General features: G+C 44.1%; 4 protein-coding genes across 5 annotated transcripts; 3 read left to right on the top strand and 1 right to left on the bottom strand.

Moving 5' to 3' along the window:
- Positions 1–3,693: 3,693 nt before the first annotated feature.
- cenpx (centromere protein X) lies at positions 3,694–5,862 on the bottom strand. Of its 2 annotated transcripts, none has more exons than XM_086176228.1 (5): positions 5,814–5,862; positions 4,781–4,832; positions 4,636–4,689; positions 4,461–4,549; positions 3,694–3,762 (listed from the first exon to the last, which is right to left on the bottom strand). In XM_086176228.1, the coding sequence occupies exons 1-5, from the start codon at positions 5,844–5,846 to the stop codon at positions 3,694–3,696; spliced, it is 297 nt and encodes a 98-aa protein (XP_086032354.1). In that variant the 5' UTR covers positions 5,847–5,862. The 2 variants fall into 2 exon arrangements, with proteins under 2 accessions (XP_086032354.1, XP_086032353.1); XM_086176227.1 differs by lacking the exon at positions 3,694–3,762 and adding an exon at positions 3,884–4,057.
- Positions 5,863–9,691: 3,829 nt separating this feature from the next.
- syngr2a (synaptogyrin 2a) lies at positions 9,692–14,809 on the top strand. The gene is made up of 4 exons (XM_086175609.1): positions 9,692–9,904; positions 10,943–11,180; positions 11,298–11,434; positions 13,234–14,809. The coding sequence occupies exons 1-4, from the start codon at positions 9,806–9,808 to the stop codon at positions 13,429–13,431; spliced, it is 672 nt and encodes a 223-aa protein (XP_086031735.1). The 5' UTR covers positions 9,692–9,805; the 3' UTR covers positions 13,432–14,809.
- Positions 14,810–16,159: 1,350 nt separating this feature from the next.
- On the top strand, positions 16,160–22,012 carry cant1a (calcium activated nucleotidase 1a). The gene is made up of 4 exons (XM_086175611.1): positions 16,160–16,281; positions 19,720–20,388; positions 20,479–20,682; positions 21,100–22,012. The coding sequence occupies exons 2-4, from the start codon at positions 19,743–19,745 to the stop codon at positions 21,468–21,470; spliced, it is 1,221 nt and encodes a 406-aa protein (XP_086031737.1). The 5' UTR covers positions 16,160–16,281; positions 19,720–19,742; the 3' UTR covers positions 21,471–22,012.
- Positions 22,006–24,902, top strand: LOC147217182 (galectin-3-binding protein B-like). Its single transcript, XM_086175610.1, has 5 exons — positions 22,006–22,431; positions 22,563–22,766; positions 22,897–23,031; positions 23,125–23,410; positions 23,616–24,902. Exons 1-5 carry the CDS (start codon positions 22,344–22,346, stop codon positions 24,709–24,711), a joined length of 1,809 nt encoding a protein of 602 aa, XP_086031736.1. The 5' UTR covers positions 22,006–22,343; the 3' UTR covers positions 24,712–24,902.
- The last annotated feature ends 428 nt before the right edge of the window (positions 24,903–25,330 follow it).

Here is a 25,330-nt window from a genome sequence, read left to right on the forward strand (position 1 = left end):
TGTGAGGACAGACAGTCAACATGTTGGCCTCTGGAACTTTAGACGGGCTTGTTTGACCCGATACAAAGAAGGAGAATGCATCTCTTCTCTCCGCTATCACCGCCGGGCTTGGGAATCCGGTGCTCCGAGAAGGACGAAAATGTGAAAAAAAAAAACAGTCCGGATCTTCTCCGGCGTGCAACTCTGATTTCAAAGTCGGCGTTGCACGCGGTACGTATGGTGTGAATGGTGTGCACATTAACCCTGGCACCAAGGGCTTCCAGCGTCTGCTGAGGAAGTCCTTTAACAAGCCTAGCAAAGGGCAATTTCACACTGTGCCACCTGCTACCAGCTAAAGAGATTTTGGTCATTACTTGCTACTTCCCAAATATCATCAAACATCAGCCTTTTCATCATACTGAGTGTGTGACCTTCGGGTTCACAGCTTCTGACAGATCGTGTGAGGGTCAGCACGGTGGTATAAAAATACCTCCGCTTTTGATGGGACCTAAAAATAGAGCGCACTGCTGACCTCCAGCCCGCTCTCTTTCGGGGGCTCATTTGTGTTTGACGTCACTCGAACCGCTGCGCTTCTTTATTTTTGGACCCTCCCAAAAATAATTGAACCGTTTCGTTTCGTCCAGTTTGCGCGGCGTTACGTAAGGGGATTACCGCGTTTCTTATCGCCCGCGGCCTGACCGCGCAGTCCGCCGAGCAGAGGAGGTGGGCGGAGACGGGGAGTAGACCCGAGTCGGGAAGGTAATGTAGTAAGGTGGTCGTACGAGACTCCAAAAATAACCTGGCTCTTGGCTTAATTGTACATCTCTCTTTCTCCCTTTCCCCCCTTCAGCTGCATGCCAAGGTCTTTGACCTTATCATCCACCTCACTGGTTCCGGAAGAATCCTTTCCGCCCCCTATAGCTCCCAAAGCCCCGGCCAATAGAGAGAGCACAGCAGCAGACCATCTCCAGCCTCCGACTAACAGCCAAGCGCCACAACCAGTTAGGAGTGATCCCAGCAGAGCGCCCAAGTGGCTCAAACTGCCAGGTATGTTCTAATCATCCCCGGCATGGGCCCCGTGGCTCCTTAACAAAGCTTAGCCTGAGGACCCCAGGCCCCTCAGAGAGGCCCGGGGCCTCCAGGAAACCCGCGTGTCACAGCAGTACAACTGGGATGCTGCCTCTGTATTTGCATTCTCTCCACACGCAAACTTTGAACGGAAAGCATGCACACCGAGCGCCTGTGTTTGTAACTTTTCATGTGTGTGTGAGTTGCATGTGGAGCATCTAAGAGGAATGTGCTCACTGTGTCCCCTGAAGCATTCCTTCATGGTTGTGCCCATGAGGGGGCTACAAGGGCCTCTCATCTCCTGAGCGCTAATGCATCGCAGCCCCGGATGAAGCACATCCATGCACACAATCATCCGACAACAGACGCGCAACGGCACATCACATAGGCACGCAAATGAAATAATGAGCGCAAAGGTGTGGACACCTTCAGCTTCTTTGTCTCATCTTTATTTTTTCTATTTTCGTCAAAGCAAATTGTCTTTTACAAACGTTCCTGAATGTCTCCGTTTTTTTTTTTCCCCCCTAATAAAAGATGTCAGTATAAAGAAGCCAAAAAGACGTAAAGGTTTGGGCCGATCCTAATTTGCAAAAGAACGCTTATTTATAAACACGTCAAACTTGTGTGATTGTAATTTATATGTGTTTCTCACACATATAAACAAGAGGGCGAACGGTCAAGGGGTTAACAGTTTAATATTGATAAACAAAATTTGTTTCGCTTTCATTAAAATGCAGAGTTTTTGTTGTTTTTTTTCCTCTAAAAAGGACTCCAAAGTGGAGAAAACAAACTGTCAGCGGAGGATTAAGCTTTGTCATCCACAAGTCAACCGCACATGAAAAAAAAAAAAAAGGAAAGGATTGGGCCAAAATAAGAAAAGCTAAAGATTCGGCCTGGCAGTCGCTGGTGTTTTTATATAATCAGGATGAAAATTGATGGCTACGGTCTGATTCTTCACGCAATGATGAGGGCCTTATCCCATCTGCGGGGCTGTCCAAAGACCAGCCAGAACACTGGAGACAGATCAGTCACTTGTCTCCTGGGAAAAGCTTCTCACTTCGGAGCTTCTCCAAAGCGTCTGGACTGGTTGTCGACACTCCCTGCCTTTAATGCATGATCAAGAAAAGCTTTAACTCATTACTCTCTTCAGCGCCCCTCCCCATTCTTGTCCTAACTGCTTTCGTATGTTTAATAATACTGCCTTCAGATGTAATTTGTTCCACTAAGATGCATAAGGAGAAGTTATACAGTAGTGCACTACTTTGCCAGCACAGACCTTCCAACAACTCATATTGGGGAAAGTTAAAACAATTTAAAAAAAAAAAAAAAAAGTCTAGATCTGAGGGAAAATTGTATATTATGGCATCTACATGCACTGACATTTGGAAATGTCAAATCTATTTCCCCACAGGAGGAAGACTTTCCCCGTGATGTATGCATATAAAAGTACGGGAGTGACTTACACGATGTTCAAATATTGAGGGTGATTTGGCGACGGACGATTTAATGCCGATTGCGTCCTCCCTGGCTTTACTTTGGTCAAACGTGCTCGTATTAGCGAGGCTTATTAGACATTTCTCCCTCTGCAGTACGCCTGTCATTTTGATTGGTTTGCTGACAAACGTTATGATATAACCGCCCGCCGACGCAAACTCGTTCTTTTAGATCTAAGCGAACAAATAAAACACTGTTAAAACATAGAACCGTGAGAGTTATAAATTGTTAGTCGCTAAGCCTAACCTGTTACGGTCACCCTACGATGGAAATATAGTGTGTTCTGGACTCGGTAAGAGGACTTTGTGGATATACTGGGTCACGCATTTTGACCCCAGGAGATTCCGACCAGAGCATTGGGACATCCCTCACTTTGGCAACGATGCACAATTAAGGACACATTTGTGTTCGTGTTACTTTTGGGACGGAGCCTTGCTGTGGTCCGTTTCATCAGAAATCACGAGACATGACACAATGTGTAACACTAATGCCTTACTGGTCCTTCCCACTCGCGAGTATGAAAGCACGGCGTCTTAATTCCAGGTGGCGTCCTTGAGCGCTTATCAGAGCCTGGACTCTTGACTTTACCCCAAGTTGCTTCCAGATGTATTCGAGCTGTGTTTGTAAGTGTAGTGAGTCATCCAAGAGCCACACAAATAAATAGTGTGAGGTGTTGTACAGCTATGCTGACTCATAATGAAGACATGTTGGTCAAATACACCGCTGGTGGAAAACCATTACAGGCACTGGAGTTCAGAACCCGACATTACCCGCTCCCTGGCCGCCCCAGCCTCCCTCTGTGCTGCAATGAAAGGAGAACAGGCGTCCTTACTACTCACCTCTTTTGTTTATTTACCTTCAGAATTACACCCTGCTCCTCTTGGACCATGTTCCAATGTGTTTTGTTATGTTTCCTTTCAAACAGAATATCTATGCGTGTGGTCTCGGGCCGTGTTTGGCTAACACACGCACACGTTCGTGCATGCACACTCCCATTCAACTTTCCCTCTGTGCCAGAGGTCCCCTTTGCCCTTCCCTCCACCTCTAACTAAACATCGCAGGACAGCAAAAGGGAACTTCAAAGTGGCCGGAGGGGGTACTCCTTTTTTTCCTGGCACTTGTCATCATCTAAGGGACTGGCTGCTCCCCTTATTACTCTAATTGCTTCCAACTGCTCCATGAGGCTTTGATGAAGGGCGCCATGGAGCATGCTGGAAGCACCTGTTGTTGCACAGAGGAGCACAGGTGGGCCTTATTGGCGGTGGCATGGAGGGCTGCTTTCCGCTTACAAAAAAAAAAAAAAAAAAAAAAAAAAAAACAACACACACACACAACAAAGTAAAAACAGAAGGATAACCTCTGGGTGATTTTAGTAATTGTGAAATTACAGTCATAGATTTGTGAGAATTATTAAAATTAAACTGGCAGTAGTGACAGAGTTGTGGGGTTGACGCGGGAACATGCAAGCAGTTCTTTAGCGCCATCTTGTGGCTTTAGGGTGCTAGAAGTCCAACAGCTGCAATAAAGACAGAATGAAAGACACTTTAGTATCGGGAGTAATACTTAAACATCACTCACCCCCTTGTCTTATATAGTGTGTTTAAAACATAGAGCTAATTAATTGCAAATAGCATTGCAAACCAGATGTTATAGCAACAGAACTGCATAACTGCAATACTGACTCACCCGCACCTTACTAATAAAGATAAATTAAAATGCAAGTGTAGGGACAGAGAAAGTAGTGGTTTAAAAACATTACTAGTTAACTATTGCTTCAAATAATTTAGGTCTGCTTATATGAAAATGCATCAAACTTCACGTTGTTTACAAAACAATGTTTAAGTCCAGTTTTAATACAATCAAAAGCCTAAAAGACTTGCTGATGTCCAAAGTCTTCTGCAACCTTATAAACCACATACCAGCTGTGGGAGGATCTTTTCAAAGTGCTCAATGTCTACTTTGTCGCAATCCTCAGATTCGGCTTGCTTCTGTGATCGGACCGCTGCTTCTGAAAACGTATTAATGTATTCGTTAATATGTTTAATGTATTCATGTATTCTCTGGTGAAGACTGCAATCCTTTCCAGCTGTTTACCTTTGACAAATATCTTTAGCATTTCCGCCATGAGCAGCACCGCATCACCAGTTACTGCGAAAAAAAAAAAAAAAAGAAGGTGAATTGAGTCACAATATCCAACCCCTTTGGAATAAGTTACTTTTCTATACATTGTCTGACTCACATCTAGTTTTTTCCTCCTTGAAGAAACTTGTTAGGAGTTTTTTCACTGTTTCCTACAGTAAAAGAGTATAGAGAACGGTTTGATATTAATTGAGACTTATTAAGGTGCATATGTGTATGTGTGTGTGTGTGTGTGTTTGTGTGTGTGTGTATGTATGTAAAGGCTGCAACACGGAATATGTGTGTCAATGCAAGATACGGAGTAGACATAAAGTAGGTGTAGGTTATAGGTACCAAGGGTTATTAGTCCAGACAAAGGAGACAAACGGTGAAGAAAGGTGTGCAAGCAGGTAGGAACGGCTGGAGAAATGTGTCAGTGTGATAAGAGTATTAATGGAAAGGTGTTGAAGATTGAGGTGAGAGCAGCTATGTTGTCTAGTTAAGAGGAAAAGACAGGACGCAGAACTGGAGGCAGCAGACATGAAAATATTGAGGTTCTCGTTTGGGGTGAGGAGGATGGAGAAGATGAGGAATAAGTCCATCAGGGGGAAAGCACATGCTAAAGATGCTCTGGAGATGAGATGAGAATGAGATGAGAACAACTTTATTTATCCCGAAGGAAATTGTTGTGCCAGAGTTTCAAGTAAAAAACATAACAGTAATAGATGATAGTAGAAAGGAGGAAGAATAAGAAATACAATGAAATATAAGATATGAGATATGATTGAGAGCCAGATTGAGATGGTGCATGTGCAGAAGGGGAGAAGGATAATTACTTGCCTAGACAACGTATAACTTTCCGTATGAATGACTTCATAATTCAAGCAAAATATAAAAACAATATTTAACAACTGCTTAACTGTTTAACCGGAAGTGACTTTGTATGTAAACACAGGATCGGAATACGTAACTTGTTGTAGATACGCTAAGTCCAAAGCTAATCCATGCGACAAGGTTCGAGGAGCCGGTTTGAGGTATAACTGTTTAATTCTTTAAAAAACATTTTTACAAATTCTTAATAAATGTGTTTCATTTATCCCGGGGAACAACGGCGAGTCGTATTCACTACGGAATGCGGACAGGTGAGCTCCTACCTTCTTGAATCCGGGTTCCGCTTCCTCCGCCATGACTGTTTGTTGTGAGAGGAACTTGGCGCTCTGTGCGCTGATTGGTCGCAGCTATCTTACGTCACCATCACGGCTGCGCATTGACGCAAGTAGGACTTCCGCTTGTATCTGACTCTACCCATCTAAAGAATTATTGAGGTTACGCTTTAATTTTGAAGATAATATTTGTACATTTTGTGAAGACAAGATTGAAACCACAGACCATATATTTTTCTCGCGCAAAATATTACAAGGCTTTTGGGCTAAAACTCAAAAATGGATTAAAGACAAATTTCCATCATCACCAATTTCTTTCTCAAGAGATGATATAACATTTGGTTTACTTTTAAGCAACAAAAGAGAGGAACTCTTTGTCAGTGTTATTTTAGGTCTGGCCAAGTTCTTCATACGCAAAAACAATGCAAAAATGTTCCCTCAATTTTACGTTCATATAAACGATTTTGAATGGATAATTAAACATGCCATTTGGACTTCATTAACTACTACAGAGAGTAGTAGTGAGTAATGAATATTCTGTTTTACGTGATTCAAATTTTCAGCGTATCACCCATCCCCTAAGTCCAAATGTCATGTTTAATTATCCATGTCAGTGGTGAAATGTGTTTTTAGCCAGCTGTGCCGGTGAGAGGAGCTCTTTGTGTCTTCTCTGAAATAGACTCTTGCTCAACTGAAATAACTCAAGAATGCCTGAGGGTCCCGTCCACAGACACAAGTATTTTTGTTGTCAATCAGTCATTCACACATTCATTATCCAAACCACTTATCGTGCAGCCAGTGTCGCAGTTGGGCTATTATGATTATTATTATTGTTGTTGTTGTTGTTAATCTTCTTCTTCTTTTTCTCCTTTTGGCTTTTCTCTGCCCCTATAACAAAAGCAATAACAATTCAAATAATTAATCATTCTTGAAGTAGTTGTAGTAGTTGAGTGTTATTATTTTTAGTGTTATTACTCTTAGTATTTGGTACGTATGCATGCCCTGTATGTACACCAGCAGTAGGTACAACAGTACCAATATGTCCATAGAAGAATACGCTCTTTGTTTACCTTAATTCCATCAAAATGGTTATTTTTTCACCTTTAAAACCATAGATGGTGTTTAGTGGAATCGCTTACCAGTAAATAACATTGGAAATATGCATGGAATTACTTGGCATACACTACACTGTATTATCAAAAACATTCTTAACTAAACAAGATTTGACTAAAAAAAAAAAGTCAAAAGACTTAGGGGATGGGTGATACTCTGAAAATTTGAATCACGTAAAACAGAATATTCATTAATGATATTTCTCTAACAAAAGACAGTGTTACCCCATCCTGTTTTGTTAGTTGGCCTATTTTTAATCATTTTGAGCTGATAATATAGTGTGGGGATACTCAATTCAATTTTGACCGCTTTTGTCAACATTTGACTTTATAGAAATACTGTTCGGTCTAACATGATGAAAATAAAATCATTACTTGATTAATAGAGGGCTTGACATAATCAGTGACATTGTTTCTGTTTGTACATACTTGACTGTGAGGTCTTTGTCTAATGTTCTTTTAAAAACATCTGTGGCACATTATTAGTTACTGATGTTCATGTTTGTATTATTGAGACTACAATGATTCATAAACAACTGATGTGAAATATTAAGTTCTTTATATCAGCTGTTTTAGTTTCACTGTCAAAATGATTCATCAACTTTGCCCACATTGGCAGCGTTTGGCATGTGTTAGTTTCATTTCCTCCTATTTCTTCGATTTTCTTGAACTTTTCTTGTTGAACGCCAGATTGGTATTCTGTCAGTGACATACAACTCACTAAACTTTTTTCATTTCAAACAAATCAACATTAAATTAACATAACCTATTGAGCAAAATGCAAACTTGTTTGTACAACTATCTCAGGAATGACCTCAGCGTCGCACCACACCTGTGATTATGTGATTTGAAAACAAAGTTCCTATACCTTGTTTCCAACACAGTGCTAATTGAATTTTCATTTAATACCTTGCAAAAAAAACTTCAACCTAATTCTGCAGGGATGTCATGTTCCTTGCATTTGCAGTGCATTATGTAAGAGAATGATTCTATTATTTTTGTGGAACCAACACTTTTGGTTCATCAATCGCCCATTTTAGAAGGACTAGTAGACAGAAGTGTATACAGCCACTGCCTGAAAAGAGAAAAAAGTGAACTAAAAGCAGACTAGTGGGATGGTGCTTCCACAACTGATTTGTTTATTTTATTTTTTTCTTTTTGACCATGTGAATTAAATATCTCACCACTTCTGATGTCTGACTGACAGGACAATGTCAATAATGTTTGTTATAAGTAATGTATCATCATCATCGTCATCATCATCATCATTATATTACTAATACTACTACTAATAATAATAAGTATAATGATTATAATTATCATTGCAATTATTATTAATAATGATAATAATGATATTATACTTATCATTTTATCTTATCTTACTATACTTATTATTAAATTATCATACTTATTTTCAGTAGTAGTAGTAGTAGCAGTAGTAGCTGTTGGTGGAGTGCAATGTGTGCAATGTGTGCAATAACCATCTTCTGTACAATAACCCTTATTTATACACATAAAGACTACATGTAATTATAAACGTGAACTTGTAAATACATGTATGTATGTTGTGTATATTTTATTTTTATATTTATACTGACTTTTAACTTTATTCTTATCCATTACCTCTAATCTGTACGGTTTTATTTTATTTTATCATTCGCTATTTTTTTTCTTGATTTTTACATAAAGTTCTATTTTGATTCTTCTCCAATTTACTCAACAAAAAGCAGTTTCCCACTTCTTCTTTTGGTTTTTCCCTTCAGGGGTTGCCACAGCGAATCAACCTTCTCCATCTAACCCTATTCTCTGTATCCTCCTCTCTCACACCAACTAACTTCATATCCTCTCTCACTACATCCATAAATCTTCTCCTTGGTCTTCCATTAGACCTCCAATTCCAGCATCCGCCTTTTTAATCCTTCTGGCTGATACTCTTCTATCTCATAGCACCCCTGACACTTTTCTCCACACTTTCCAACCTGCTTGAATCCGTTTCTTCACCTCTTTTCCAAACTCTCTGCTGCTTTGGACTGTTGACCTCAAGTACCCTTAGGGGTCAATAAAGCAGTGACGTGCAGTCAGGAGAGGCAGGAGAGGCCGTGCCTCACTTGCCAATCTTGGATGGAAAAAAATGTTTAAATGAAAAAAAAGGATCAAACAAACAATTATATTTACTAGTGATTTGAACCATAAAACTATTTTTGATTTAACTTCACCAGTTTCAGATGGTTTTGTATTCAATATTGCTATATATTGCTGGATTTAAACATTTACTGTTCAGATACTAAGAAGATAAGTATGGTGAGGCAGCGGACTATTGGGCCTCAATGTAGCTTGCAAATGGCAGCTAATTGTGAGATGCCTTTTCTCCGTACATCGCTATTAAGATATTAAATATATTAAACACTTTTGACATGTGATCTTCATTTCCAATACAGTGTTTTTCTGTCAACAACTGTATGTGTGTTACTAGTTTCTTGTGCTGAGTGATCATAAAACAGCTGTTAAGAGCCACCAAGTGAGGCATACAGTTCTCCTGCCTCATGGTAGGTGTGCCTCACCAGCCGTGAACCTCACCGCACATCACTGCAGTAAAGTATTCTGATTCTGATTATTATTTTTTTTTGTTTTTTTTTTGGTTTGTTTGTTTGTTTGTTTGTCTGTTGTTTGTTTAAAACATCGGCTCTCGGTACTTTCCTCGGTGCTGAAAGTTACGTGCGTCACGGGAACGCATCACGGGAGGCGGGCCTCGGAAACTTTTCAGGAAGTAGTTTTGCTCCAACGAAGCAGCACAAACTTTGACAGGAAGGGTCGACTTTGTTTACAAACTGCCCAACTGACGTTTTTGTCCTTTTTGGGGGGGAAATAGTCATGCAAAGCAGTGCTTATGGAGCTTCGCTGGCCGGCGGGGCTTTCGATTTGGAGAACTTTTTGAAACAACCTCAGACCATCCTACGTTTTTTGAGCTGGGTGAGTGACTCCACACTGACGGGAACGTTAGCATCGGCGGCTGCTCGCATTAAGCGACTACTAACAGATGTGGGCTGCCGGGGAAAACGCCAAATTGCCAATGACGCGGAGTATTCGCTCAATAAAGTGTTGGAGAGTGACGGCGACCGTTGCTCCGCTCGGAATCCTTCATTTCCGCGTGAAACACTTAAAATAAGTGACTGACCGCGGTGTGCTACCTGTTGAGGTAACGCTTAGCTAACAGCAGCTAACGTTAGCCAGCCCGGTGCTGTGTCACTGCACTGACAGGTACCAGGCTGCTTCTATTTCTGGGTTGTTCGTCAACAAGTAAACAACTTCTTTTCCCGGTTGCTATTGCATTGGAAATCATCAAGTGCTTCAGTTTCATACATTTGATATCTGATAGAACAAGCAAATACACCGAATGTATTAAGTTAATGCAGCTTTAAGCACGGTCAAAGGTGATAATAAGAAAGGAAAGAATGAGATTTCATATAATCATGAGAACAACTTTATTTATTTATCCCGAAGGAAATTGTTTTTTTCTCCACATTTTAAGTAAGAGTAAGATATAACCGTGTTTATTTCAAAAGGCTGTGAGAAATAGCGAGAAAAGCACCTCAACGACACATTTAAGGAAAGTATCAGTATCGTACTTTCACTATGACTGCATGCCTGACTGAAATTGCATAACTGTTTTATAAGCCAATTACCTGAGATCTGCTGAAGTGTGTAAGGTGGATGAGGAAGAGTCCCCAAAACACGTTAGTATTCTATTCTGCCATATCGACGATGCAGAAATGAACCCGAAACCCAGGTGATTTCCTGTAATTCATAGTGGTATCAGTTCCCTTGAACCATTTTGACGCATGTCTGAATTTCAGATCTTTTTTTCCCTCCATCCTTTCCCAAGTCAAAGCATCCTTGTAATGTGAATCATGTGACAAGAATCACGCAGCCCCACAGCCACTTGAGTTGAAATACCCCCTCAGCCCCCCAGCAGCCATGGAATTAACTCTGAATGTCCCTTCTTTGCAGATCTTTTCCATTGTGGTTTTTGCAACCATTACGGGGGAAGGATACGTCAACACCGTATCTGAGAAACAATCCAAGTGCATATTTAATGGCAATGACGGTGCCTGCAGTTATGGATTGGGGATTGGAGTGTTGGCCTTTTTAGCCTGTATCAGCTTCCTCATACTGGACGCCTACTTGCCCCAGATGAGCAATGCCGCAGAGAGAAAATATGTTGTCCTCGGTGATTTGCTCTTTTCAGGTTGGTCAGGTTTGCTTCCTTATACAGGAGTATAAAATGATGCTTTCTCTAAGCAGTCATCATATTCAGTGTCAATCCTAGCGCTACTCTTCATTTGTCATTTTCAACCCGTCGCAGGTGTTTGGACATTCCTTTGGTTCATTTGCTTCTGTGTTCTGGCCAACCAATGGTCCAAATCCACCGATGACACTTCAGTTTCTGGTGATGCGGCGAGGGCCATCGTGGCATTTTCCTTCTTCTCCATCTTCAGTTGGGTGAGTGTCATGTAACTTCCTTTTGACAAAATTTGAAAATCTACCAGTGGCCACAGGGCTAATGCAGGTTTTTTTCCATGCATTACATTTCTGTTCAGACAAAATCAGACTTTGAATAAGCAGTTGTGTAGTTTATTCACAAACCTGGCCTATCGTTGCATTTAAAAGGTGCCCAGAGACAGTCATATTTAAAGGGAAATTGAGATCAACGTGTCAGTGTGTCATGTTTTTTGAGGGAGGCTACCAGAGCTTCATCCAGTTCAGTGTCTGTTGCAATGTTGCAAACAGCAGGTCCAGGAGCAGGACACAATTACCAAACGAAAATGCTATATTTGATAAGTCAGACTTAATGTAGACTTAATCAAGTAGTTAATGTGTCTTTTCATTTGAGAGCTGATGAGTTTAGACGCTTAATCCTGTTGTTGAGTTTAGCGATACTCTCAGAGATGATTTAGAGGTACAGCCGTCTCGAATGGATCTTGTCTTCTTCTTTAAACGCTACTGGACCCCATCGGAGGAGGGCGTCCTCTGTCGGGACGACAGCAGCCTGTCAGACACGATGGAAACAGGCTGAAAATATATCCATCTGCTTGTCCACTCCCTGATTTCATGGTTTCATTGCAAATGGTCTTAAATTGCCTTATGTGGCATAATGTTACATATAAAAGGTAAAAGGGCATGTAAAAATGAATTTCTGGGTGCGTGAAATATAAAGAAAAAATATTTTCTTCAAGCCATATAATACCTACCTTTAGATAAGTGATAAGTCCATGCATGCCTACATATTGCACCACCTGCACTGGTTTAAAACCTTTTTATTTTTTTAAAACGGCAAATATGTCGTGTTTGCCTTTGTCGACTGTTGTGCAATTGAGTGCGCCATTCCTTGTGATGGTGGAGCAATTTCATAATTGCAACTGAGTCTTCTCCAGGAAAATTACAGGGCCTAAAATCGATAAGGTGTTCAATAAAAGCAAGGCAGTATTTTAACATGTCAAGCATCTGCTTGTTTTTTCATGGAGGCCGTTTCGTTTTGCAGTTATGTTACCCAACTTCCTGTTGTTAAACCTTTGTTTTTCATCGTGATTAAGCATTTTATCTTTTTCGATAAGGGAGTGCATATTGAGTTTAGTCATTGTATTTCTATACAGCATGAATGATACATTCAAAAGTTATAAAAATGTTCGATACAAATAGTCTCTCACAGATATTTTGTTTTCTGTGTCACCTCATGCTGTCTGTTTCCTGTCCTTTGTGAATAGAAACTTGGCTCTTGTGGTTTTACTTGCCGTCACATCTCAGTTGCAATTGTAATTTACAAATCATAAAAATGTTAAAGGCATACACAGTCCTAGCTTTTACTGAGGTACCCCCACTACTTGACTTACACTTGAATTTCACTATTATTAAGTGATGCTCGAGCATCTGTTAACTCATTAACCATCAGCACATATCCAACTTACATATATAATGACCATATAAATGGTTTGTTAATCATTACATTTTATAAATGACCAAATTAACGTTCCAAAAACCTTTATGTTTTGATTTATCCTTGTTTTTTTAAAAATGTAGACTCCATTGTTTGTATAAAGCAGTAAACTACAGACATTAAACACATACACAAACAAAACCATCCGTGTTTATTAATCCCCGTTCACATTTGAATGAAAATTGCATTATAAATGAGGATCTAGTCATTTACTTGTGCTTTTTTTTTTTTTTTTTGAACACTCGAGATGATCACAAAGTGTAACCAGCTCATTTCATCATAAACCGTCTTTTAACTTCTTCAACAGGGGCTACTGACCTACTTTGCTCTCGGGCGCTATCGCCAAGGTGTGACTGACCTCAACCAGCAGTACCGAGACCCCGCCAATGACCCCATCCCTCCTTACCCCCCGGCTCCGTACACCAGCGCCCCCTCAGGCTACCAGCAGTCACCTTTCTCCCACAGTCAGGAGCAGCAGGGGGACTACCAGCCACCGGCGTACTGAAGGACTGAAATTCAAGCTCATTGATTGAACAGGGAGTGTTTTGGGATTTTTTTTTTTTTTTGTAAGTGGTTTGTAAAGGGTTTGAATGACAAAAAAAAAAAAAAAAATGGGTTCTCAAATGCACTCTGGTTTTCTTCCTGCAGGATGCATTTGCAATTTTTTGGGTTCTGATGTTTTTTACTTGCCAGATTGTTTTCGGTGGATGTTTGCTGTTATACTGCAGGTGAACTCTGAGGATATTATTTTTTTTTGTATCAGAAGGATAATAAGAGGCGGGATAACTTTATCATTCGTATCTTAGTGCCAAAACAACTCTAGTTAGATTCCCCCCCCCCCCCCCCCCCCCCCCCCAAACGCTTTATTGTTTCTTTGCAATGTTGTAATAGTTACAGCAGCTGCAAGGACTTTTAAAACAGATTATAGAGCAATATTAATTTATTGACAAGGCAAATGAGGCCATCGCTCTGCAGATTTGCTCATTGAATTCCCTCTAAAAGCCTGTGGGTTGTTTTTTTCCTGTGCAATCAAATGGATCATCAGTTAAATGTAGTTTTCCTTATTTGTTTCAGAACTACAGATTTAACTTAATTCCCTCCACTTACCCTTTCTGATGCCTGAACTCGGACTATAGCTGATTGAGTCCGTCACTCTTGTTTAAATCACTGCTTTCGCAAGGAGTCAGAACGTAAGGACCTCTTATTAAGTGGTTTAATAAGAAGTCATTTCAGCGCTAAAGTGTACAATTGAGTAGCATTTACAAAGTGATCCTTGTCCAGTGCGTGTGAAGGTGTTTTATTTTGCGACACAAGATGATACTCATTTACTTGATTTTTGATTTGTTTTTTCAACGGCACCGCACTATTTTCTTCTGCAGGTGAATTGAAAATGTTCCCTAAGTTACTACTGTATTTCTCATTTTGTCCTTTCATAATCACTAAATCTTTTTTTTTCTATGCACTGAAAGACAATGTCTTGGGAAAATTCCGATTGCCAATATCTAATTTTATACCCGCTACCTTTAGTTAAAGTTGGGATTAGAGTGCCTTTTGTTTCTAGGTAGCAGAGCTGCATTGATTTCAGCTACCTCTGTTGCATTTTGTGTGTATTTCTGAGCTCACGCTTTACAATGCAGTCAATTTTATACCAAACTGATTTAAGAAATTCGACTCTATTTGATAATTAGATATATTTATGATCTTAAGTAATCTCAGTCCAAGTGCCTGACAATCACATTATTATTGGGTCACCTTGTATTCAGCCTCTACGCATATGACAGTCTTACAGTTGAAATGAATTTCTTCATATTCATTTCCCAATCTAATGCCTCATGCAGTATTCTGTATCACACCAGGTTTGCCAAATAAAAACCTTTTCGATGTAATTGTCCTGCTCAGCTCATCCACATCCTGCTCCAAAGGAGGAGCGAGTCTCTGCAGCCTTCTCCTTTGGCAAATATTTGAGTAGTGATTGTGTTTGTGACTGGGGGTGGGGGGGTTGGGGGGTGTTCTTTGTGAACTTTGAAACAACTCTTCAAGATTTAACCCCAAGGGGTCTTTCAACTGATCACCGACTGGAGAGATACTCATCTCAACACTGATTGATTTTTTTTTTCTTCTCACATTTGTAAGGAAAATCTAGGAAACGTTTTAACAAATGTCAAGTCACAGGCTGAAGAGGATCCGATTACATTTCAGGGCTTAGCGCTCCAAACAAAAGAAAAAAAAAAATCATTTGTTTACCTTGATGTGGCAGATGTCCGCACTGGAGTTCTAATAGCATTAACCTTTGGTATTCAATTGACGCAACAATATTTAAGATCTTATTGAAGTCTTTTTTCCACGGTTTTATTTCATTATTATAGAATGTTAACACCACCGTGGAAAGAAGATCAGGGCCACTTGGAGTGAAAATCACGTCTGTCACGTTTGCATAAAACTCTTTAAATAGAGAAAGAGAGAGAGAGTGAGATCAGTGACAAGGAAGGCTGATGCAGAATGGAGATTGTTTTTCCAGGTTTCTGCTGCAGTTTCCATTTGGACCGTAATCAATGTTTCAAACGTCCTCTGCATCTGGGTCACTGAGAGCACGTCAACTGGTACATCGGTGTGCGTTATTCTTCAACAATCCAAGAATCATTCTGGAAAATGCATCTAAATGCAAATCTATATCATTTGAGAAGGCTTATTTACATATATGAGGTATTAGAAACTGACTTAAGACGAGGATTTAAGTGACAAGAGACAAAAAGGCCAAAATTGGGAAGCTCTTATTTCCCATATTTTTTTTGGCACCTAAACACAACATAACACATACGCCAGCTGCAGTTAAATCCTCTCAGCAAAAGAAAAAAAAAATCAGTTTCCGATTTAACTGCTTCCCTAGCGTCTGCCGAATAATCAGTGACATTGCTGCCAAGCTCAAATAGTTATATTTTAAACACTCTTTTTAAATAACCAGTGCTTCGGAGTAACTGAAATCCATCCTGTCGTATTTACTATAACGCGATTGCAGACATTTTCCAGAAAAAGGAAAATTAAGCGTCAATGAAAACATTCACGTCTCCTTTTGGTGTGTTTTACTTGGTACAGCGATTGTAAAAATGAATATATTTTCAATTTTATGTATTTTTCCTGTTGAGCAGTTAGTACCGATATGTCCGACGGACATGAACGCAACATTTGCTGACCCGCTGCGTAACCAATGCGTGATCTGACGTCATCCGCTCATACCGGAAGTAGCGGCGGGTTGTCCGGGTTAGCGGCAAGAAGGTGACGGGGAGGGACGGGACGTGACAATGGCCTCGAAACTACAACCGGCAGCGGATCTTCAGCTGACCAGCCGGCATCTGCGGTGAGTCCCGGGCGAGCGGAGCGGATCCGAGGAGTGTCAGGGAGGCGTGTGATGCCTTCAGGGTCCGTCAGCCTCCTGCGGGAACGGCGACGTTAGCTAACGCGGAGATGGGAGATGATTATCTGCACACGGGGGGGCGAGAAGGAGAAGCCGAGGGAGGCGTGGAAAGACTCAATAAGTGATAAAAAAAATTAAACGTGATTGCCCGTCTTTGCAGGATCGAATAGAGCGTCAACTGAAGTTAAGTCTTCCTGTTCCCCTGGTCTCATAGCTGCTCCTGTTATGGCCTGCGGCACCACCTTCCAAAGAGGCCTTTTGCAGCCTAATGTGACTTATTTATCTGCGTGTTCTTCAACGCACATCTGTTTGGGAAGTGCTGGGCCGACAGATGTTTTGGAAAAACCTGCCTTACAGCGCTGGGCGAGCTATTTATGGGCCTCACACAGTCTCCATCCCCTTGATGTGTTTCCCTTTGAAACTCCACAGGTGTCCCACCTCCCCCTTCCTTTATGGTGGAGGGCAGCGATGAAGCCGAGCAACAGTTTTCACATCAGGAACCTTTTAAATCTTATATTTGCTGAGATTCGGCGGTGGGAGCACCGCGCAGCAAGAACGCCAGGGTGGTTTCTGCATGTGTGGTGACACCTCTGTGCCAAGAAAGACCATGACAGGGAGGAAAGTGTCCTGGCTAGATGAGACGTCCTGCAGAATTACGCAACAACCTTCAGTCCAAAGTCAGGGATAGTCAGGGGGCAATAAATGTTCCCTCTTACTTTGAAACCGTACGATAAATAGGTGTCCGTCAGCGATTAAAGTTGACTTTCGCTCTTGACTGTGGAAACAACTTTGCATCACGCCGATCCGCTGTTTCATTTCTCTGTGTTACTGCGTTGTTATGTCGTCAAGTCCCGTGCAAACGTTTTACATTTAACTAGTCACGATGTGTGAAATGAAGCAATTATGTATCATCCCTGTATTCCGCGTCACGTGAGTCTTTTCAATGCTCTCCGCCCAGCTGGACTAAGAATTCATTTATTTATTATGAAAAAAAAAAAAACCCCTCCCACTTCCTTTAGCTCTCCCCCCGAGCCGCAAGTCTCCGGTTGATGTAATCAGATTGACCTCTGGCCTCAGCCTGCTCCGAGCGCTTGTTTTATTGTCCGCTTCATAGAAAGAACTCCAGAATTCGTCATTGAATACCATGTTCCTCTCGTCGCCGTTGACAGGGGACGCCCCGGGTTACATTTGCAGCTGTCTTTCTCTGAAAGTTGTCACTACTTCTCCAAAAATTTGAATCCATGAACGCTAACTAGAAATGCGGTGGCCTAAGGTTTGCCCCTTTGGACTGGACCCGCTCATAATCTTTTGAGTCTAGTTAAAGTGCAGCGATATTCTAACAAGCCGTTGAACCATGGCGAGAAGGCAGCGAGGCGGCGGAGCGAAGGGTTCGGGTCGGTAGAGCCGCGGTGTAACTCTTAATGCCGAGCGTTCGACCGTCAGGCAGGCGGAGACGAAGAGGTAAGCCAGTGTAGGTGTTCGGCGCCGGTGACGTCGGCAAAGGAAGGACGCGGAATAGCCCGATACACGTGTCGGCGGATCTCTGAGAGCGTTCTCTGGTCTCACAGTGCCGTCCTGATGTCGCTGCTATAATGAAGCGCTGTTTGGCTCGTGGCCCTCTTATGAAAGACCCTTTCAGTTCCTGTTCTCCGTTGAGCAGGGCGCTGCCGCGTCTAGACGAACGAGGCCGGGTTTAGAGGTCACCAGCGTGTGGTTAAGATTCGATTGCACACAATTTCTACTCTTGTGGCCTCGCGGCGTTCCCTGCAAATATAAAGAACAAAGAGGGATTGAGGTGGATCTCGGAGCTCTCGCGCGACGCTAGCAGCGCAGTTGTTCTTTGTGTGGAATAGAGGCCCTTCTGTTTAGCACAAATATAATTTGGTGTAATTTAGTAATGCTTTATGCACTTACTAAATTGCCCTTTACTATGCCACGTTTAGCTTAACACGCATGTAGCGGTTAACCTGAGTACTCGAGTATTATTGTCATCATGCGATTTCGTTTGGACTCCCAGTTAGAGGCACGCGTAAGAAAGCGGCACAAAAATTACAAATAGAAAAATACACAAAAAAATAGATGATAGCAGCAGAAAAAAAAAAAAAATGGGAGGGGGCGCTGTGGATAAATTGCAAATTTAGTACCAGTTCCGGTGTTTTGGGCATGGGGGGGTTGTTATTGTGTTTAGTGTTAAGACTGGTTGGATAGGAAAAAAATAATAACGAAGGCTCGGTGGGGCGAAATAAAATATTTTTGTGAAGAAATAGTGTCCAGTCCTATAATCGTGTGTATCCTCCTCACATGGCACGTTGGTCATATCCTGATTTTCCGGTTCCCAACACATTGTTCTTTTACACCGACGGGACCGTTCCTCCTCCCAGCCTTTGTGTCGACTCAAGTCGTGTAATCCTAGTTTAGTTGTCGCTGTGTGCGCGCTCCCAAGGGCCTCCCGTCAACCTCGTAAGCTCCCGCTGCGCTCCAGGTTTGATTCAGACAGTTTTCCGTGCAGCCCGGGTGCAGGATACTCGGCGCAGACGCTGAATGAATGAATGAATGAACATCCGTGCGAGGTAGGACGCGGTGAGTGAACGTCTTTGTGAGAGTCAAAAGGCTCTGCGTGTTGCAAACGCAGCTATTTTTTAATGATTAATCAGCCGGATGCACATAAGGGGAATAGAGGAAATGGTGTCAAGGGTCAATCAGGAAGCAGGGTTTTACAAAATGAGATAAATCAGAAGAGCGGGTGAAAAGTTGAAGTAAAAATAATTTCGATGTAAAAAGAGAGGATTCGGCTTGTGGCCAAATGACAAATTAAGCACGACCCAACACAGCTACCGAACGGGGTTGCAATAATGATGTTTGATTGATGTGAAATACTTACACTTTGCGTCGGAAAATATGGTGGAAAGATCATCAGTTATTAAGCAGTCGGTGGGATTGTCCTGCAGGCGCCTGGATCTGACCCCGAGGGACGCCGTGAGAACAATATGACAGACGAATGTTCAGTCGTCCAATAAACGACGACGAATGTACGTCTGCAAAGGTTTGCGAGACGAGTGGAGGGAGGTGGAAAGAGAAGGAGAATGAGGGAAAAGAGGGTTTGAAACCAGTGCCACCAAAATTCTAAGCTGCGCCTGGTAAAGCAAACTGAAAGGGATTCCTCAGTGAGCTGATTTACCTCAGGGACGGTTGGAATCCAGCCATTTGCGCCACACCTTAACGTGCGCCTTTCAACAGGACCCTGGACGGTTATCGCACCATCAGTCACGCTGCTCGTGCGGAGACAGAGTAGACGCCTTACAGAAGAAGTCGACGACCGGAGCGAAAGATGTCGCCTGCTGCCGCTGCTCCTCCTTGACTCGCGTCTCTGTTTCGCCTCAGGTCCGCCCCGGCCTTCGCTCTCCATGCCTGAACCCCCGGGCGTCCGGCACACGGAGAACAATGAGCCCATGAACAATCTGCACATCGCTGTCGGAGGCCTCCCCATGTTGGCGTCCATGGCCAACACCACCGACCCCCGTTTCCGCCTCAAGTGGAGGCCCATCGTGATGGTGGCCATGTCGCTGGCGTTGGTTTTACTGCTCTTCATGCACTTGAGCACGGGCTTCCGCGCGCGCTCCCTCGGCGCGCACGGCTGGAGAGCCGGCCGCAGCGACCCGCAGAGGCCGGAGTCGTTTTACAACGACACCTACCCGCTCAGCGTGCCCGAGCGCACGCCGCAGGGCACCCGCTACCGCATCGCCGTCATCGCCGACCTGGACACGCGCTCGCAGAGCGACAAGGGGCTCACGTGGTTCAGCTACATGCGGCGCGGCTCCCTGCTGGTGTCCCAGAGCGGAGACAAAGTGTCGGTGGAGTGGGACGCCGACAGGGTGGTGCTGGAGAGCCACCTGGCGGAGAAGGGCAGGGGTATGGAGCTGTCGGAGCTGGTGGTTTTCAACGGGAAGCTTTACAGCGTCGACGACAGGACGGGGATCGTCTACCACATCAGCGGGGACAAGGTGGTTCCCTGGGTCATCCTGCCAGACGGCGACGGCAGCGTCGCCAAAGGTTCGTTTTTAAAGGTGTCGTCACCTCCCGCCGGCCCGTCTCGCTGTTTTCTGAAACGTGCATCCGCTCCCCCCCCCCCCCGCCCGGTAGGGTTCAAGGCGGAGTGGCTGGCGGTGAAGGACGAGCACCTGTACATCGGCGGGCTGGGCAAAGAGTGGACCACCACCGAGGGGGAGTTCGTCAACGACAACCCGGAGTGGGTGAAAGTCGTGGGCTTCAGAGGAGACGTGAAGCACGAGAACTGGGTCCCCAAGTACCAGTTGCTGAGGTCTGCAGCAGGGATGGAACCTCCAGGTGAGGCTGTCGCTCCGGCCTCTCGCCCGGTCGTCGGGCGGTAACACTCCACAGATAGCGATGTGGACAGAAGAGGAAGTCAGGCCTTTAGTGTCACATATGGTGACACTAAACCCAAAATTGAATCCATCATGGATGAGTCATGAGCAGAAGGCTGCGAAGGAACGGCGCCAGGGGAGCGGACGACTGCTCTAATCCCCATAATTCGTTTATTCTTTATTATTTACTTTATTTGGGCGGGAGTTAGAGCGATCGTATTTGGAACCCGACGTTCCTGGTTGGATTCCGGGCGCGTCCTAGCATGCCGAAGTGTTGTTGAGCAAGACGGTGAACCGAACTGCTCCCCTGGCGCTGATGGACGGGGTGGATAAAAAAAACGAAAAGTAAATTGACACGCTTCCCGTTTCCCCCGCGCAGGTTATCTCATACACGAGTCGGCGGCGTGGAGCGACACACTGCAGCGCTGGTTTTTCCTCCCGCGCCGCGCCAGCAAGGAGCGCTACGAGGAAGCGGCGGACGAGCGCCGCGGCACGAACCTCGTCCTCAGCTGCTCGCCGGATTTTAAGGACATAATCGTGAGTCGCGTGGGCCCGCTGAACCCCACTCACGGGTTCTCTTCCTTCAAGTTTGTCCCCAACACGGACGACCAGATCATCCTGGCACTGAAGTCGGAGGAAGACGCCGGGACGATCGCGACCTACATCATGGCCTTCACCCTCGACGGACGCATCCTTTTGCCGGAGACCAAGATCGGGGATGTGAAATACGAGGGCCTGGAGTTCATTTAGAGGCTTCGGAGGCTTCGGAGACCGGGGCCGCTGTAACGTGGCTCTTTGCTGTTTACAATCCAATCACTGTTGTAGTTGCTCAACTTGCTGCTTCCTGGTTGACTTTGTGCGAAGACACAACTCCAGCCCCTCCAGATACATCATTTCCAGCACAAAAAAAAAACCCACAAAACTGTAAGAAACTTATCTGTCCAACCCGGCCTTGTTCGCGTACCGTCTCCTTCACAGAGAACGTGGCCTCAGTAGTACTGTACCCTTTCTTATAATGAATGTACAAAAAAAAGTACTGATTGAAAGACTGTGATTTTTTTTTTTTTTTTTTTTTTTTTAATTTTGTTTTGTTTTCTCTCCTGGACATATTTAACGCACATACTGTAAACTCTAGAGTTTCCTCTGTGCTCTGCTTTTTACCGACGCGTGTAAACCAAACACGTCACTTTCAGTGTATTTTCCTGAGGGTTTCTTTTTACTCTGTCAAAAATCACCATTTTGAAGAAAAAGTGCTCATTTCGAGGTAGACAAATGAGTAAAATATGGATTGTTATTTTTCCCGTCTCTCCATTTCTTGACTGGATTGAATTTGAATATTGAGTTGTGCAAACACAAACATGTTGCGGTAGCATTTCAGTGTAGCACGAAACTTAGGGAAAGCCTCGGGAACAAGGAAGTGAAACTGAAGAGACCTCAATAGTTCCTATTGCCAGAGGTTTATAAGGGTGGAGCTTTTTCTTAGACAGGAGAAGAACTTCAGCGGACCTTGCTAACTGCAGGAAGACGGTGAACGCAAGGAAGGGCGAGGAAAACCCAGGCGCGAGCGTCCGTTCTCGTGAACTTTCACGGGATTCACCCGCAAAGTCCCTTTTTTTTGTGAAAATGCTCGCGCGTCCAAACTCGAAGCAGCGGTGGATTCTGCTCCTCTTCTGTGTCTCCACATCCAGCGCAGTCAAGTTTAACCTTCTCAGTAAGTGCATCCCCTCCTTTGACAAACGTTGGGCCTTAAAAGTAAACATGAGTCCGAACAAGAAATGTTTTGACGCTATCTGCACCTGCGGTTTGCACACAATGCAAAGTGTCTGTTTATTTGGTCACCAGGGAAACCAAACCAGGTGCGAGATGGCGACGTCCGGTTGTCCGGCGGTCAAAGCCCCTCAGAGGGCCGTGTGGAGATCTTCCACGACGGGCGTTGGGGGACGGTGTGCGATGACGGCTGGGATATGGCCGAAGCCCAGGTGGTGTGTCGTCAGCTCATGTTCCCCGGAGCCGAATCGGTCGTCACGGGGAAAGACTACGGACAAGGTGCCCTTTACTTCCTCTCTCTTCCCACCAGAGGGCGGTGGAACTGTCTGGTCGATTGAGCGGTCGGGACCAGAGGGAGAACGCGCTGTTACCCGTGTGTTGAAAATAATCCTTTCCTTTTGAATCGCAGCTCCGGGCCCCATTTGGCAGGATGATATCGAGTGCAATGGCAACGAGGAGAACCTGTTCTCTTGTGGTTTCAAAAGCTGGGGAGTAACCGACTGCTCCCACAAAGAGGACGTTGGAGTTATCTGTCAGTCAGTTGGTCAGTCGGTATTTAATCGGTAACATCTGAAAGCACGACGACGCCCCTCGACTCATTTCCGCCGAGATTCATCCGGTCGCTTTGTGATTTCAGGCTCAAACGAGACCCTCAGTATCTCGACCCACTCGCTGGACCACAGCATCAGCCTGTCCAACGAGCTCGGCAAACTCTTTGACAGCGGGATCGGCTGTGACCTCCAGGTCCGGGTTCAAGATGACGCCCAGGGCGAAGGTGAAAACGGGACCCTGGCAAAGACAACGGTCTGCGCGCATAAAGTAATCCTCTCTCAGTTCCCGCTCTTCGGTGTCACAAAGGGGATCAGCGGCATCACGGTGAACGTCAGCTTGGCTTGCCAGACGTATTTCCCCTCCTTCTTAAGGTACGTCAGGACTGTCATGCTGCCGATGTACGATACACTGCACTTAAATGACATGCTGGTTAATGAGGTCACCCAGGATTTAAAGCTCGGGTGTATGACTCTACATTTCCGCTCCCATTCCTGCAATTTTTGCTAAAACAAATGAAAATATGTCCAAAGAAACCTTTAAGAATCTAACGTATTCCACAACTTGGTTGTTTTGTAGGTACATTTACACCCGAAAAGTGGACGTGACCTCCTCCTCTATTCAGTGCCTCCACTGGTTGGCGTCGAAATTTGGGCTGAAGCAGCTGATGGAGGACTCGGGCCGGCTGTTCACCCAAATCCTCCCAGAAGACGAGTCTTTTCAGACCCAGTTGTCTCTTTATGATTATGCCATGGAAACTGGAGATTTTGTCCTCCAGGAGAACTGCCTCCAGTTTCTGGCCTGGAACTTCCAAAATCTGACCCGGTCTCCCGTTTGGCTCCGCCTCAAGGCGGACGTCCTCGGGAACCTTCTCAGCCGTTCCGACCTGGTGGTTCCCGATGAGTACTTCCTCCTTCAGACCGTGGAGGGCTGGATCGTGGACAAGGGCAACTCAACCAGTTTGGAAAACCAGGTTGACCTTCTCAATCTAATTCGGTTCCCGATGATCCCCGCGGAGAAACTGTACTGGTTGGAGTTCAACTCCTCGCTGTACAACACCCATAAGGGCGTGTATCGCGAAAACATCATGACAGCGTTGCAATTCAACGTTCTACTTTTCAGCAACCTTGTGGGGAGTCCAAAATTCACCACAGGAGACGATAAATATCTGCCCAGGATTTACACCGCCAAGACGTGGGGTGCAAAAATTGGTGCTGTTATTAAAAGAAATGACATCCCAGCCACCTTCCACTATTCTCAATTCAGTGTAAGGGGGAATTATCGCCATTATCAGCCTCGCCCTACTGTTTATCCATATAGAGAACCTGTATCGACATCATTCAGAACCCCCGTCCACCAAAGTATGCTGTTTAAAGACAGATCTGTCGAGTGGAACGCAGAGATCCTCTCGAGCCAAAAGAAGTGTTCGCATCGAGGCCTGAGTTGTGAATCCGTCCCCGCGGCGATGCTGTCGTCTCCGTACTCTTCCAACCAGAAAAACATTCGTTATCAGAACCGCCTCCTGCTGATCTGCCAAGGCAAGTACGTCTGTCAGGTCCAGGACTTTAAACAAAACCTGGCGTACATCGCGAGTAACAAGACCCAGGCTCTGGCCTATCCCTGTCCTGATGACCGCTACTCTTATCACTTTGTCGTGAGACCGCAATACGTCTAATCCCGCTGCAAATTGCAGGATGATTGCTTTCCCGTCCTACCGCTTCGATTGCACACTTAATAGAGGCCCTCTCTGAAAATTTTTATTCTGATTAACAAAAAATGCATTCTGTGTTCTTTCAGTGTCGTTTTGATATCAAATGAGTATCCTTTCCTGCATCTCGATCAAACATAAATAAATGGTCTGTCTGACATTCGTGTGTGTGCGTGTGTGTGTGTGTTTGTTTAAGGGGTTTCTTTTTTTCTCTCAATCCAATGCATTGAAAGAAACATGAGCAAAGAAGTCAAGTCAGATTTTGCAGCCGCAACGCGACAACCGCGAGAAAACGCTGCCTTTTATCGGTGCGAAAACGTCGCAGATCCCCGGTCAACGTGGGCAGCGTTCTGCCTCGACCGGATAGAGAGTTAAAAAACAAGTCTGACAGAAGGGGATGATGTTTGGGAAGTACGGGAAAAATTCAGGTCATACTAATAAAACAGTAGCGCTAACAGTTACACGCTAACAGCTGAAATGATACGTTAGCTGCCTTAATATTTATAAAAGAAGTAATAATGAAGGAAGGCTGGCAAAGCCGCTGCAAAGGAAACCTGCAAAGAACAAAACCATGAACATGAAATTG

The sequence above is a fragment of the Fistularia commersonii genome, chromosome 28 (genome assembly GCF_037954325.1).
Source record: "Fistularia commersonii isolate RoL2024-O1a breed Wild chromosome 28, RoL_Fcom_v1.0, whole genome shotgun sequence".
NCBI lineage: Eukaryota > Metazoa > Chordata > Actinopteri > Syngnathiformes > Fistulariidae > Fistularia > Fistularia commersonii.

Bases quoted from the DNA above. Each gene is read 5' to 3' on its own strand.
- cenpx (XM_086176228.1), bottom strand. From the start codon at position 5,846: ATGGCGGAGGAAGCGGAACCCGGATTCAAGAAG. The intron at 4,550-4,635 runs GTAAACAGCTGG...ATACGTTTTCAG, and splicing joins GCTAAAGATATTTGTCAAAG to AAGCAGCGGTCCGATCACAG. The intron at 3,763-4,460 runs GTATGTGGTTTA...GTGCAACAACAG, and splicing joins AAAAGATCCTCCCACAGCTG to GTGCTTCCAGCATGCTCCAT.
- syngr2a (XM_086175609.1), top strand. From the start codon at position 9,806: ATGCAAAGCAGTGCTTATGGAGCTTCGCTGGCCGGCGGGGCTTTCGAT. The intron at 9,905-10,942 runs GTGAGTGACTCC...CCTTCTTTGCAG, and splicing joins TCCTACGTTTTTTGAGCTGG to ATCTTTTCCATTGTGGTTTT. The intron at 11,181-11,297 runs GTTGGTCAGGTT...AACCCGTCGCAG, and splicing joins CGGTGATTTGCTCTTTTCAG to GTGTTTGGACATTCCTTTGG.
- cant1a (XM_086175611.1), top strand. From the start codon at position 19,743: ATGCCTGAACCCCCGGGCGTCCGGCACACGGAGAACAATGAGCCCATG. The intron at 20,389-20,478 runs GTTCGTTTTTAA...CCCGCCCGGTAG, and splicing joins CGACGGCAGCGTCGCCAAAG to GGTTCAAGGCGGAGTGGCTG. The intron at 20,683-21,099 runs GTGAGGCTGTCG...TCCCCCGCGCAG, and splicing joins AGCAGGGATGGAACCTCCAG to GTTATCTCATACACGAGTCG.
- LOC147217182 (XM_086175610.1), top strand. From the start codon at position 22,344: ATGCTCGCGCGTCCAAACTCGAAGCAGCGGTGGATTCTGCTCCTCTTC. The intron at 22,767-22,896 runs GTGCCCTTTACT...TTTGAATCGCAG, and splicing joins GGGGAAAGACTACGGACAAG to CTCCGGGCCCCATTTGGCAG. The intron at 23,032-23,124 runs GTCAGTCGGTAT...TTGTGATTTCAG, and splicing joins AGTTATCTGTCAGTCAGTTG to GCTCAAACGAGACCCTCAGT.